We start from the raw sequence: 15,233 nt of genomic DNA, 5'->3' as shown, positions 1-15,233 counted from the left end.
AATTAGAGCTGGGACCCATGGGCCCAGCATGCTAAGAAGTGCCCTGTTTCATCCTATGCCATTGGACATTAGTCCTGTGTTGAAGCCATGCCAAATCTTTACAGCTGGCTGAAACATTTCAAAAAGCATGTTTTGGTGCCATCTTTTAGCCCTCCATATCTCAGCCACCCCTGTGACTGTTAGTCCTGCTCTAGTAAGGCCCCATTGTACTTTCTACTTGCTTTGGTCAAGTATTTTCTCTGGGGAAAAGTAAACCCTGGATGTTGTTATCTCTACCCTAAGTCTGCCAATTCCCAGCCTGCTGAACTGATGATGGGCTTAGAAATATCCCCATTTTTGTTAGCACTGCCTGTGATTAAGAAGAATCTTACTTTGTGTCTTATTTAACTTGGATTTGCCTCTTATTAAATTGTAGCCATATTTCTAAGTATACACTAATACTGCTGGGAGCCTCCAGTTTGCAGCAAACCCAGAACCATCTGGGTGATATCTTATACTTCTGATGCTGAAGAAGTTACTGGCAGTTAGCTGTCACTGCCTGTGGACAGTCTTTTGTATTAACAATGATCATCTTCCCACCTTTATTTTGGTAGTTTCATATCCCGAAATTCCAAAGTTGTTCATCAAAGAGAGCTGTGAACCTCAGTCTTAGCTGAAGGAACAGAGATGCTCCAGAGCACTTGTAGTAATGGCAAATCCCTTCCTTTTGGGTAGCCCTTATCTAAGGGAAGCCAAATTTTCAGATGTCATTGAGCCGTGCTCCTCCTTCTGCCCCTCATCTTCACTTTTCCATAGAAATCAGCCCTCCTCTCAGGAATTGCAAGGAATGCTTAAAATCTATAGTCTTACATGAGAAGGTAGGTCCTGTGGCTTATCATAGGCTTGGAGGAGTTCCCAGGTGTGTGGCACCTTGAGCTAATAGCTCTGGCAGTGTTTCTCAGCTCTTATGTTCCCAGTATGTCAACTCTGAAATGTCCTGAAGGTCATCCTGAAGCCCCCCAGGGTGGACCCTCATGACACGTGGAGGATGCTCACCTGCTTTGGTGGTTGTGGTCGCCTGTTCCTTGGCTGACACCACACGCAAAGGCCACCAGTGCAGTGGCTGCTTGCTCCAGGCTGCCCTCTCACATCCACCTGCATGCCTGAGCACCTCTGATTTTTGCCTTTGCTCCTTTGCATGCAGGAAATAAGGCACATAGGAAGTGCACACAATCGGAGCGCGGTGCCCTTCACTGCTGCCACAGCTTCTGCCCCCAGAGTGATCACTGCTCAGTACAACAACCCGGCAGGCCTCTACTCCTCAGAGAACATCCAGACCTTCAACAGTGCGGTGGAGTCAAAAACATCACCTGGGACCCCAGAGCCTACCAAGCCGTAAGTACCTTCTTTGCCTCCCATCCTTCCCTAGGCCTCCAGGGGAAGGCTCCAGGAGACACGAGTTTGCTGCGACGGCACCAATTTGTTAACCCAGAAAAGTTCTCTTCCAGATCAAGGGAAGTAGCAGAGGCACAAGCATGGATATTGTTCCCAGGAGCAGGGCTCAGAGGAGTGGGGAACGTTTCATGAGATGCAGAAATGAAATTAATGCTGTTGTGTTTCTTTGTTTAGCAGAGACCGACGCAGTTTCCACGTGCGTTCAGCATGACATACCAACCTGCTGGTCTGAACAGGTGCCTGACAACTTGTTATGAGCACTTTGTAAAGTTAATGTTTTGTGCCGGCTTTGCTGCAGTGCTGGGCAGGAAAGGTACCAACTAGAACAGAAGGCACACCCATCCCTGTTCCCAGGCTAACCTGGGATTCATAAACAGGCTCTGGCACAGTTAGGGTATTTCTGTGTTTTGTTAGCAAACTTTGCTTTCCACAGGACTTTTTAAAAGTAGCTGAAACATTCATACCTGTGTGAGTGATTTTATGTATGAGATTACAAAGGGTCCCAACCTTTAAAGGGCCTGTTAATTTTTGTATTTGCATTTGGGCCTCACCAAAGACATTACTTTGTCCTAGAAGTTAACATTTCCCTTTTTTTTCATTGGAGGTAATAAACCAGGAGCTGTCTGAAATCTTTCTAGCTGTGTTGGTCAGGCTACTTAACTACCCTAAGTCTCTGCATAACAATATTGAACTGCTTGGAAGATTTTGGCCACTTTTACAATAAAAGCTGCAATACCAAAATGCTTTTGGTAATACTCGACTAAATTTCTGACTTGTGAATGGGGAGACAAAAGCAACTTCAACCTCTGTTTTTGCAGGGTACAAAGACCTGAGATTGTGGTTTAACACAAACCTGAAAACTTGCCCCTGACTGAAGCTGGCCCTTTGCATTGGCAGCCCTGTCTGCAACATGGTCCCTTCTAGGCAGAGTTACAGTGCTGCAGCCGGCAGACAAGGTGACAGATTGTTCCTCATTTGCTTTGTAGACTCAGCAACCTTGTTCAAGGGCTGAGCAGAGGCAGAGCAGGACAAGGAAAATCTGACTTTGCATTAACCTGATGGGACCAGCTGGCAGTCAGATAATACCTCTGGTATAGTCTGGAGAGTCCCCTCCAGGTGAGAGCACTTTCCTGGAAGCCAGGTAGATTTGGCTGGAAACTTGTGGCTGATCCTTTTTTTTTCAGGGATCAGCAAAGAAGTGGGTTCCTTCTGGTGCTGTGGCTCACTGTGCTCCTCCTAACAGGAAGGTCCATTGCCAGCCCTGCTACATGTGGGATACATGGCATCTCCTTAATCTTTTCCTTGCCGAAACACAGCAAGTTGCAAAGGAATGCTGGGGTAACTGTGGATGAAACCTTGGATGCTTTTGTTTACAGTGTCACCAAAAGCAAATTAATTGCTGCCGGTTTTCAGTGGGAGCCAGGGACCTCAGCCTGCCACTAAAAACCTGCTGTAGTCTCCCCACTGCACAAGCACAGGATTGGTTCTCCCAGTAGGTTCTCCCTACACACAGCCTTCCAGCTACCATTAAATTTCTGCCCATCTGTTTTGCTGAGTTATTTGGTACATGGCTGACCTTGCTCTGGGTTTACCTGACATTTATCTGCATCCCCATCCTGCACCCTGCAGATACACAGCCTATCTGAACCCGGCAGCTTGATCCTGCCACTGCACATGGTGACATGACTGGGGACCTAGTCCATGCTTCATCCTTAAAGGGTGTGTGATGTAAATGCAGGGCTGGGGTACATACAGAAAAAAAAGCAAACATCTGCACTGGATTCGGTGTCACAAAGCAGGCAGGAAGGGAGAAGCCCTGCTGCTGAGCACATCTGTTTTGGGATGGAAGGTGAGCTTGCCTGTCAGTAGGATGCCCATGCTAACTTTGGGAAGAGCAGCAATGAAGGTGGCATTCCTTGTCTGGACAGTGGGACCATGAGTGTCTGTGCAGGGAGCTAGTGCATAGTGAAACCCCTGCTGCCACATGTTCGTGGTTTTACAACCCCTGCATTTGCTCATCAGTAGAGTGCCTGCATTTTAGTTTTTGTGTGGACACACCTGGAGTGCGAGACCAGAGCCACAGCATTAGCCAGAAACCTTTAATGTAAAGTCATATATTCAGTGGGTGTCCTTCAGACAGTATTCTGCAGCTGCTTGATGGCTTGGAGTATTTGGTTTTATCCTTCATTAATTTCTTTCTTCTTTCCTTTCTTCCTCCTGCGCATTTTTCCCTCAATTCCACAATGTAATCTCCAAATGTACCCCCAAACAAACACAACTTTCACTGCCCATGTGAACACGTGGGGCCGTAGCTGCCCATTGCCAGTGGGTGCCATGCGGGTTCCCGTCGCCTCCGTCTATAACCCTCTGCAGGCACAGAGCTCCGGGTCACCGCAGCGGAGGCACAGCCCCTCCTCCATCCCCAGCCAGGTCCGAGTGGGGCCTGAGCAGCTGAAGCACGCGGCCCAGGTCTGCCCCAACAGCCCCGTGGAAGTGGAGGTGCCAGGACTCAAAGTGCTGCACAGGCAGTTCAATTCTCCCTTGCAGCTCTATTCGCAGAGCAACATCATGGACACCCTGCAGGGGCAAATCTCTTCTGTTAGCCCTGATTTCCCCAGGTAACCTGTCCGCTGCCTCTGCAGCCAGCTCAGCACATCTGCTCGTCTGCATTTTGGTGTCCACAAGTCCCTCGTCCCTGTCTGTGGCTCGTGACATTGGCCAGTCACAAGAAAACAGCATTTACATTTCACCCTTCTGACATTAGTGCATGACTCTTCACAGGAGCTTCGTTTGCATTTTGCCTGTGCCCAGCACTCTGGGAAACACCAAAAACATGGCTTTAGCCTGTCAGTGTGTCCATTGCCCCTGCACACCCACACAGTGGGGCCTGATGGCAGCTGGTGGCTTTCCTGGAGGAGCCACCTGCAGCAGATGGGTTTGATGAGAGTAGGAGAGTGCTTTATTCTGAAAGCTGGTGTTTCTCCTGCACTTGAAATGACTGTTGTTGTTTGTGACTGGCAGGTGCTGCCACACGACTTTGTTCTTTTGTTTCGCTGGCCATGGGTTTGTGCTGGGCATATTTCATTTCAGGCTGAAACGGGTACCCGTGGTCTCCATCTTTGGCTCATAGCATTCATGGGTTTGGAGCAGCAGGCATGTGGAGGGCTCAGTCCATGTTCCCACCCCTGCCTGCTTGTCTGCAGAGGTTGCTGCAGCACAGGCTACCTGTTTGCCTGTAGGAGCGGGGGATGCTCAACACGCTCTGAGGTTTAGAGGACCTGCAGAGAGCCTCAGCATCACAAGGCTTGCGTGCTCTTTGATGTTTGCTTTGTGGAAGTTGAGAACCCCCTTGCTCATGCCTCTGAGTGACAGACTACAGGGTTTTACAGGGAGGACTTCAGTATTGAGACAGGTGAAGCAGAAGGCACATTTAGCTATCTCACAGGAGGTCTCCAGTCAAGGCTGAGTTGTGAACCTTCAGCAGAGTTATCCCACTATGTGAACAAGCAGTTTGCAGCTGTGTGACGTGGTCTAGGGAGGTGTTCAGTCCTGTGGCCTTCATGAGACAGAACAGAAGGACACAGCCAGACCTCATGGCTCCTCAGCTGTTCCCAGTCCTCTGCTGGGCTGACCACCATGTAGTTCAGAGCAGAAAAACTGGTGTCCTCATCCATGGACCCACATAGCCAAGCTTTGCTGCGTGCCAGCAGCCTAGAGGTAATGGGAGGCTGAGGATTTACTCCTTCCTTGTTACTCAGTGCAGTTACTTGCTGTAAGTCACTGCTCTGGCTTATAGTCAGTGCTGTGCATGCCAGAAGTGGTCACACTGCCAGCTGGCTGTGCTGGCCTGGACGACTGATAATGGTCACAAAAGAGCCCTAGACATCAGCAATTGTTTCATTCCAAAAGTGAGTGCTCTGAGCACTGGGCCTTCCTGTAGCCCAGCTTTGAGATCCTTGTAAACTTTGCAAAATGTGCTGGCATAAAATAGTAAAATATCATTAGTAAAAAATAAGCTGTGCTTTTCTTTCTTTTTTATGGGTTTTATTCCCATCTTCTTGCCAATATTGAAGGCTCAGTGATCCAGTGTTAGTCAGTCAGCATTGCAAGTTGCCCATGGTAGCAACAATGAGATCCAGTAATGGTTGTATGAGTCTGAAACACAGTAAAGGTTGTTGGAGTTGTCCCCTACAAAGTTTCTGCATCGGGGAACTTGTGTGCATGGAAAAGGACACCAGTTGCTAGTGAATGCTGCAAAAAAATACCTTTGTAACAGGAGGTACCATAAATCAGCTGGCATAGGGAGACTCCTTAACCTGCAAGTATAATTTCTGTGTCTGTGGCCTTACCCTTTCAGAAGATACATGTGCTTTTGGGTTAAGTTTTTTCTGCCCTGGCAGTTGGAGGTATTTCACTCTGCTGGTACAAATTCTAGGATTTGGGGTTTTTTATAGCCTTTTGGAAGTCTTGTATATGTAAGTGTTTGTATAGAGTGCATCTCTGGGAGAGTTGATTTGTGTATTTTCCACTACCACAGTGCATGGTTAAAATGTGATGGCTTTGTTTGACTCTAGTGCTCTTTAAGATGATTTAGCCTTTGCTTTTTGAATGCATGTTATTGAAACATTCTTAGCATGCAAACTGCAATGAAAGGCTTCTTGCGTAATGCTTTTATGGGTGGACAGAGTGGTGGGAGTATATGAGTTTACATGAACTGAATGTAATGTGGAGCATGGGACATTCTCTGTCTAATAGAAGGCACATCATTATTTTATTTGGGGCGAGAGGCTTCAGTAATTCAGAATTCCTGAGATTCAGCATTCAAAGTTTCAGTTGCTTGCATGTCCGTGCTTCCTGCTCCTCTGAAAATTACTAAATATGGAAACATTTTATTAAGTTCTTTTTATGGAAATAGCATTTTATAACACATTTGATGATTTTACTCTGATGCTTGAAGAGTTTATTATGTAGAGTAACTCCTGGATGACTCAATTGCACATTGGCATGGAAAGTATGCAGCTGCCTCCTCAAGAAAAGGATTTCCCTCTGCAATTTAGTCTGAACTTCAGGATGTTTATGTACTTTTCAGGCAATCACAGAGTGCAGGAATGGTGAAACCGAATAGACAATTTAGATTTTTAAGACTGCATTATAGAATTGAAACATCAGAGGAGACTTGTCAGATATCTCATTTTATTGTATATGTTTTACTGCAGCTACAGAAAAAAAGGCAGGCAGGAACTTCCTTTGTCCTTCAGTCCATCCCCTAGCCCAGCATTTAGCAATTTAAACCATTGATTTAAATAATTCCCAGTGGATATTTGTCCAGACTGTTTTTAAATCCTTTAGTATGGAGGTTGCTCACCTGTCCATGGCAATCTCCTCTGGTATTTCAGTGCCCGTTGGAAAACTTTTCCCAAGGGATATGCTAAATGTCCTCCTGCAGTTTAAGCTTGTAGTTTATCAGGTACCCACTGGATGTGGAGAACATCCTAGGTACTGCCTCCAGCCTCCTTTTTCTCTGTGAAGACCCTTCCAGTGGCACAATGACCACCCTTTCTGCCATTCTGCACTGTGAAAAGCCTCCCCTGAAGCACCTCAGGCTGAGGGTGCAAGTCCCTCCTGACATGAGGGTTGACAGCAGCACCTCAGGGACAGCTGAAAGGAGGGCTTAGCCTTAGCAGGCAGAAACCTCCTCTGCCCTTGACCTGCTCATTAACCTTAGTTAAATGCTGTAAATGGGTTGTGGCTCAAAGCTTCCACCTATAAAATGGAAATAATAACACTCACTTGAAAAACAGATTAAATTATTGCTAATCAGAGAATCTTCTGGTTAGATTCTACAGCTTTTACTTTGTGAAGGTGGCATTTAGAACTAATTCATAGAGTAGTGGTAAGGATTTGTTTTTAATAGAATAAACTTTACTTAGTTTGAGATTCACACTGGTATACAGTAGCAGTGTAAGGTAGTTTGTGCATGCAAGGCACATGCATGGATGGTACAGCTACCATGTGGGATTCCCATCCCAGCACATGAGTTCTTTATTTTCCTGTTAACAGAGCAGTGATTTCCTGGGCAGAGAGCTTTAGTTCCTGGAGTATATAGTTGTTGAGAAGCAGGGAGAACACTTGGGGACTGGCTGGGGGCTGTCAGCGAGAACCTGTTCACAGTAGCGAACACAGACAGCCCAGTGTGACCCCACCCGGGCTGCACTGACTTGTGTGAGCACATCCAGCACCTCTGCATTTATGGCCTCCTGTTGTGCATTTGTTTTGTGCATTCATTCTTCAGTCATATGATGGTGAAAACTTTGCTAGGGGGATTGGCGTTAGTGTTTATCTGTTTAACAAGAGTATTCTCTGTTCCTTCCTCAGTTTAGATCAACATAGTCAGCCCCCAGGCAGCAGTGCCATAGGCAGAGAATCTGAGGTTTACAAGATGCTTCAGGAGAATCAAGAGTCAAATGAGCCACCCAGACAGTCTGCCTCATTCCTTGTGTTGCAAGAGATCTTGGAGTCAGAAGAGAAAGGTAAGTACTTACAGCACACTTGATCTGAGTGTGCTCTTCCCTTCTGCCATTCCTTGGGCCACGTACAGTGTTTAAGAGTAACATTTAAAACTTTATTTTCCTTCCTTAGCGGTTGATTGTTCAAGATAGCATGTGTAGGTTATTTCTACAGAAATCTACAAACACTGTCACTAATTTGACTCCTATCATGGATTAGTTTCAGTGTCTATGGGCCCATATCATTGCTTAAGAAATAAACCTCTGCAACATTTAGTTATCAAGAAGGAATTTTAAAAGTCACAAGAATTCTTCTATACATTCTAAAGTTTGGCCACCTTTAAGATAATATTCACTGATTAAAGACATCTTATTTCAAGACTTTGGATGGTAACACAAGATAGTGCTCTTCAGTGAATCCTAATGCTTCTGAACTTGAATCCCCTACACAAGAAAAAAGATCCACTTCTGCAGCTGACTGTAATATGGAAGCTGAGTCATGAGCAGTTCATAGCTTTTAACCTCTGAAAATTCTCTCTGCTTGGCATTCTTGATCTGACATCTGGACTTGCACAGTTCAGGGCTATAGAGTTTAAGATAAAAAAGCTAATTAACGTAGTTGGGGGCCAAATTGTACTCTCTTCTCCCCTTAAATAAAATAAAATAAACAAATGAATAGGAAAAGAATTCCAAGAATGACCTTTATTTTTCCTTAGGCCAATTGAGACTCTCTCTGTTGTGTTATTAGCCTGGCAGTGGTACATTCAGTTTAATCCAATTCACCACAAGGAGAAACAGATCAGCCAAGTACTAGTAGGTCTGAGGGATCTGTAAGGAAACAGCAAAATGGAAGACATAAGGAAACAATAGGAATAAAGAAACCAGAATCTTTGAGCCTTTAATATGCTGTTAAAATACCTACCCGAAAGCGTCTTTTAAATACTGAGTGTTTGCAGCTTGCCCTCAGGGTTCAGCTCCTGCATGGAAGGGACTGGAGTAGCCACTTCTCACAAAGCCGAGGTCCAGCCCTGTGCTTAGTAGTGCTGAAGAAGATAAGAAGCAAAAGCCTCTCTGTTTTATCTTTCTTTGAAGATTTGCAGCATTATTGGGATTCTCTGGCACAAGGTTTGCCTGCTGGATCACAGGCCAGGATAGGCTTTGGCATTACTCCACCGTGAGCTGATAATCACCCTTGGGGAGCTGGGCCGGGAGGTTACGCAGCCCCAAAGGAATGTCTGTCCCCGAGGAGACAGTGCCCCAGCCTGCCGTGCTGCTGGGCCAGCCTCAAACACTGCTGCTGAGTCAGAGCATGTCCTGCGATAAATGGATAAATGGCACATCGATGGCGGCTTCTCCCAGCCTGTCTCCAGGCAATGGCTTGTGAATGGCAGCTGTGAGCAGCTGGGACAAGTCCCCTGGGGCATCGATGACTGTATCCTGCACGGACTTAACACCAGCTGAGAGCCTGGCCCCAGGGGCTGAGCATGGGCATGGGTGTTTGGAAGCACCATGTGGTTAGACTTGACCCTGTACTCCTAAGTGGAGAGTGTTTCATGTTTCCTGTGGGTATTTGATTAAGCTGATTCCTTTAGAGAGATTTAAAAACATGCTGTCTGTGTTGCTGATATGAGCGAAGTGCTGGTTGAGGCAGAGGGATTGGGCAGCAGTGATAGGGAAGAGTCTGAAAATGTGGTTGCTGCTGCATCCTTCCCAGTGAGAGTCACTTGCAGCAACTCTGTTGGAGGCCAGGTGCTTCCTGCTGTGTTTGGAGGATTAAGGAACTTGCACCTCTGACCAGCATCTCTGCACTGGGTGTAAACCTCTGAGCTGAAGGCTGCCCCAAAGGCAAACCAGTGCAGCATTACCTGCCCCATGAGTGAGCAGTGGTGACAGGGAGGTGTGGTAGGCAGTTCACCCCTTTTTCCTTCAGCTCTTCTATCAGTGATACTGCTCTGGGCTGTGACGTGTCCCTGACCTTGCTGGTCATTAGGGTGTGCCTTTGGAGGATTTTCTGCCCCTTGCACCAGGAACACTCATTGTAAGTGTGCTCTTGGTCTGACACCAGTCAGAAGGTATCAGTGTTCCTCCCAGTCCAAGGTGTGTTGGTGAAATATCATGGAAGTCTCAGCAACCCTCCTTCTCTTGTGTGAAACTCCTTGCAAAAGCCATATAGATAAGATGTCCCATCACTGGTGTCATTGTATAAGAGGCTCCTTTTTCCCTGCAGATTTAAAGGCTTGCCTTGTATCCCACATCTAGGATCCACTGCTGTTTTAGGCATCCAGGTCAGCACATGTCTCCTGCTAAGGCCCTGCAGAACATCCCTGCCCAGGGAAGTTGCACTAGGGAGATCCCTGGAGCATGTTACGCAGCAGCAGGGGTGTGCAAGGTTATCCCCAGTATCTCAGGGCTCTACAAGAACAAGGAGTCTGTTAACCAAATCTTGCAGGAGTCTTGGGGCAGCCAGCTCCACTGTATAGCAGACAGCAGACTGGAAAAAGACTGTGCAGCCCTCCCTATCTTGCCAGGACACCCATCTCTTTCTGAGCCCAAATCTGGAAATAAGCTTGATCCTGAGTGTGTGATCAGGACACATCAGGCAGATTTGAGTGCTGCCAAGGCTGGGGCTGAGGCTTTGCTTTGCTTTGTGCATCTGTGCATGTGAAACACATCAGCTGAAGTCTGATGGGCTTTTAAGATGAGAAGAGACTCATCTGACTGCCCACAACCTCAGGCCCTCAAATTTCCAGGGCCAGGTTCAGCTGTGTCCCTTCTCTCCCTCCTCCCCACACATCCCTATATCCCTACCCACTTTCTGTGCATGAATCCCTGCCTCAGAGCTGGGATTAAAGAACATCATGCCCCCAGCACAGCACTGGCTTGGGTGGAATAGCCTTCAGCCACACACCTCACATGCTCTGAAGCACTTTTCTTCCGCCTCCAGGAGACCCTACCAAACCATCTGGATTTAGGAGTGTCAAAGCCCCCACCACAAAGGTGGCCTCATCGATTGGGAATGCCCAGAAGCTGCCCATGTGTGAGAAGTGTGGATCTGGCATTGTGTAAGTAAGCCTGTCCCTGGGGTTGCAAGCCAAGCATCCCATGCCTGTGCGAGGGGCTGAGGTACCGCACCCAAACCACTTCACTTACCCACATCCAGTGCACCCAGGAGCCAGCTCAGGGCACAGTTATTCTCACCAGCTTTAATAATGCTAATGTGGCAGTCCTCTGCAGTGAGGCAGGAGCTGGGTTTCCATCTACAGATCCATATCAATGAAAACCAAAGCAAGTCCCTCTGAGATGAACTTTGAAGCAGTTGTTGCTGCATTGTTTTGCTTCTTACCTGAACTCTATTTACAGCATCTGGAAAGAAAATGACCTTTCCATTCAGGACCTGCGTATTTAATGCATTTCATGTTTTGGTGCTCCCAGACGTGGTAGGATGACTTGCCTTGGTGGTCAGAGGCAATGGGGACCAGTAGAGCTGTGTTCTGCTCCCTGCTCTCCTGTAGGAGCACACACCTCCACTGCATCTGCACAGACATATTTTTTGTTGTCTTTATGTGGGTAAAATCCAGCTTCCAGCGCAGCAGGGGTTTGGGTCTCTGTGACACAGAGCTGCTGTACTGTGTGTGACAGCATGAGGGACCCAGCCCATGTCTCTGAGTTATTGTTCAGTTTCTCAACCACATATTCTTCCCTGCAATCCCCTTAACAGTTGACTACAGAAGTCAAGTACTGGTAGCCCACCTGCACTGTCATGAAAGAATTCCAATTTTTCCAGTGCTGCCCACCACAAGCTATCAGACTGTTGCTGAGACCCACTGCACTGTGATTGCCTGGTCCTGGCATGCCTGGAGCACCTGGACCAGCAGAGTCATTACAGAGGCAATCCATACTCTGTAAAATATGAATCAGAGACAAACCCTATAATTATTCTACCAGCTGGGTAGATCTGGAGAGAAAGCACAGAGCTCTGAATAGCACTCAAAAGTAATGAATTATGGAAAATATAGATGGCTGCTGGAACAAAACAGTACTGGAAAATTGTTGTGTTGTGGCTGGTGGTAGTTAACGAGTTGTTGTGTAGTTTTCCTCATCATCTGCTGGGTTAAGCTATGAAGTTTTCCAGTAAGGGCTGGCCCACATTTGGCTGGATCTGTTCACTGCAGCTCCTGAGCAGCAGTGCTAGAGATCAGAACCAGGATCTGTGCTTCTCCCACATGTACCAGTCACTAGCAAAAAGGCAGTGGCTGGCTGAGCAGCCTTCATCCACCTCAGCTGTTGGCAGGCAGTCATTTCTGAATTTTGCTATCTGGTCATTCTGGGCCTGGATTTTGCTCCCCCAGATGGTCTGCCATTTGATCCTGGGCATTCGAATGCTTTAGCCATCAGCTAAAGATGCCATCACAGTAACTCTTGTCACCACAGGTGATAGGACTGTCCCGGTGAAACTTAGGCAGGCCAGTGCTGGGAAACACCTTCTAGATGAGGGCTGCCATGCCAGCACATGTTGGGCTTCTAAAAGTGCTGTTAACATCTGCCTGACCAGAGGTAGAGCCTATACTTTGACTTGTCAGGAGCAGGAGAAAATGGTCCACCTTCAGGGCTGATGTGGGTCTGGGCTGGATGGGAGGTGGCTGAGGAAAAGGGAGATGGTGGTGGGCACGTGGCATTGAGGGGTGCTGGTTCCTTCCCCAGAGGGATGTTTGTGAAGATCCGGGACAAGCAGCGTCACCCCGAGTGCTACGTGTGCAGTGACTGTGGCACCAATCTCAAGCAGAAAGGACACTTCTTCGTGGAAGACCAAATCTACTGTGAGAAGCACGCGCGGGAGCGGGTGGTTCCCCCAGAGGGCTACGAGGTGGTCACTGTCTTCCCAAAGTAAATCGTGCTGCTCACAAAGCCAATGTGGATGGTTTATCCTCTGCTGCTTTTCCTTGGAAAGCATTATCCCTGCCCCCTGCAGAATCTTATTTGCAATAAGGAATGCTAGGCATGGCTTTGAATTTCCTTGTCATTATTAATCCTCCATCTGTTCACAAGATGTCACTAATTGTCCAACATTTTTTCATCCCCTCTTTCACTGTTTGGGGTTTTTTTTAAATACACAGATTTCCCCCCCTCCTTTATGCTGTCAATCACACAGGAAAATCAGAGGCCAAAGTCAGATTACAACTCTTCTATGTCCCCGTTATTTGCCTTCTGTTTGCCTTCAATAAACGGGGTGAATCCACAAAGCAGAAGTGTCTGCTTTCTGCTGTTTCCCTTGTGCACGGGATTGGGGCTCCCTGGGCAGCAAAAGAGGTGCCCAGTGCCTGGCTGTGTTTATCCCGGAGAATAATGGGAGGGATTTACAAAGTTGAGTCAGACTGGTCTGGCTGTGAGCAGCTGCCTGCTGGCACCCAGCAAGGGCCAGGTGGGCACAGCCAGGCCTCAGACCGTGGTCGCACTGGTGGCTTGTCCCTTGTGCAAGGCAACCAAGAGCTGCCTCTGTGTGCAGCACTGCTTCATGATGATGAGACCAGACATGTCACTGTTTCCTGTTACTGCATCACCCAGGTGTCCCTTCATTCCCCAAAGTCAGAAACAGCTCTGTGAAAAAATGTTCACTTGATGCTTGCTGGAAACCAGGGAATCTTAGAGCAAAGAGGGGAAGGTTTGAGTGGCCATAGTCCCTGTTCTGGCTCCCCCTTGGGGCTGGGTGCAGGCTGGTGGGGGTGGTTCTTGCCACTGCACGTCCCTCATCCAATTCAGAGTGGACCCCATGGCCATAGTTGTTCATGTCTGCAGACATTTGGGACAGTCCTCGGTGTTGTGGCTGCCCAAGGGAATACCCTGTTCCCTGTGCTGCTGCTGTGCACAGCTGCTGCAGGGTGCCATTGCAATTAATGCAGACAGGGGAGCACATGCCCCTTGTGCACTGGACGAGGGGCTGATGGTGCCTAAGCAGCAGAACCTCCACCCACATATAGCACAGAGGTGTTCTGCAGTGGTTATTTCTCTGCTCATACCTCTAAATGAAATGCTGGCTGTTCCTAATGGTATAAAAATTAACAGTTCTGATGTAGCGTCATCTTTCCCTTAAAACTAATTGCCAGTGGTTGAAAACAGAAGAGTTTGTAACCCCCACACAGGCCCTCTCTGGCAGGCACAGGGTTAGTGGGTGAGTCTGCAACAGCTACAGACAGGGTCATGTCCCTGTCCTGAAAAGTCCTGGCTATCTTCAGTAACGCTGTACTGCTGCACCCTCTGTTCCCTCTCCTTCACAATTAATCTCACCACAGCACTGCTGCCTTTCAAAAAGACCCAAAAAACCAAACCAAATCATAACAAAAAACCCAAACTCAAACCACAACGCCAAAGCCAGTCCTCATGTGAGGTAAAGCTGACCTGTCACCAAGGCTATAAGCCCCCTGCTGTTGAGATAACCTGTGCAGCTCTTAGGCATGTTGGGGAGGGGACTAATTCACCAACCCAGCTAAATTTAGTTCTTCCCCACAGGCTCCTTCTATGGGCAGTGGCAAGCAACAAAGGATGCCATAGCTCAACCAGCAAACTCCTTGTCCAGCTCATCCCTGGGAAAAGCCTGGCTTTTCTGTGCAGTGGCACACACAGCTGCACAAACTCCAGGTAGTAACACAAGCGGCTTTGTTTTTCAGTGTGAGAGTGGAGGGGTGTTTTGGCCTGCTGGGATGACATCTCCCCTCACTGCTGCTAATGGGGGTTAATTCCCTCCCCTCTGCAGCACAGTTCTGCAGGGAAAGGCTCTCTGTGCTGCAGTGCTGGTGGCCAGACTGGACAATAAGCCAGTGCAGTGGTGGAAAGCACAGACCTGCAGGGTGAAGGAGAACCCTGTAGGCACAAATTGCTCTGGCTGCATTGCAGACCAGCCTCAGGCCCCGCTGTGGGGCCATGGCTGTTCCCAGCACTGCACACTCCACATTGCCCGCTCTCAGCAGGCTGGCTCAGGGAGAACACCGGCTGCCGAGGCCATCTGGTGCTCTGTGTCCCGGCCCTGGAGCATGGGCTGAGCCCACGAGCACCTGCAGTCACTACAAACCTCTGTCAGCAAAAGAGGGCTCATTCCAGATAACCTCCTGAGCTTGCTCTCACGTTGGGGGTGAGGACGGAAGAGCCTGAGCTGTGCCTGGCATTTCCCCTGCCCTCCCCACCCCAGCGCTGCAAACAGGCGACAAGCCCTGCTTTGTCCAGAGCCGCTGCTTTATCACCTGTCTGAGCTCCTGCTGGCAGCAGTGCTGGGAAAACACCAGTTGTGTGGGGCTTGACGCA

At 48.1% G+C, this 15,233-nt stretch overlaps 1 protein-coding gene across 1 annotated transcript in view; it reads left to right on the top strand.

Annotated features, from left to right (window-relative positions):
• Positions 1–13,180, top strand: part of PDLIM1 (PDZ and LIM domain 1) — a 44,251-nt gene extending 31,071 nt beyond the window's left edge. The window contains exons 4-7 of the mRNA XM_051800972.1: positions 1,184–1,374; positions 7,810–7,964; positions 10,885–11,002; positions 12,642–13,180. Coding sequence (XP_051656932.1) covers positions 1,184–1,374; positions 7,810–7,964; positions 10,885–11,002; positions 12,642–12,828 — 651 coding nt within the window. The 3' untranslated portion in view covers positions 12,829–13,180. The remainder of the gene's footprint in view (positions 1–1,183; positions 1,375–7,809; positions 7,965–10,884; positions 11,003–12,641) is intronic.
• The last annotated feature ends 2,053 nt before the right edge of the window (positions 13,181–15,233 follow it).

Source organism: Manacus candei, unplaced genomic scaffold, assembly GCF_025592945.1.
Source record: "Manacus candei isolate 608988 ecotype Guabito, Panama unplaced genomic scaffold, ASM2559294v1 h1tg000050l, whole genome shotgun sequence".
Classification (NCBI taxonomy): Eukaryota; Metazoa; Chordata; class Aves; order Passeriformes; family Pipridae; genus Manacus; species Manacus candei.
The sequence above is the reverse complement of the archived record's forward strand: the minus strand, read 5'-3'. Positions and strand labels throughout refer to the sequence as shown.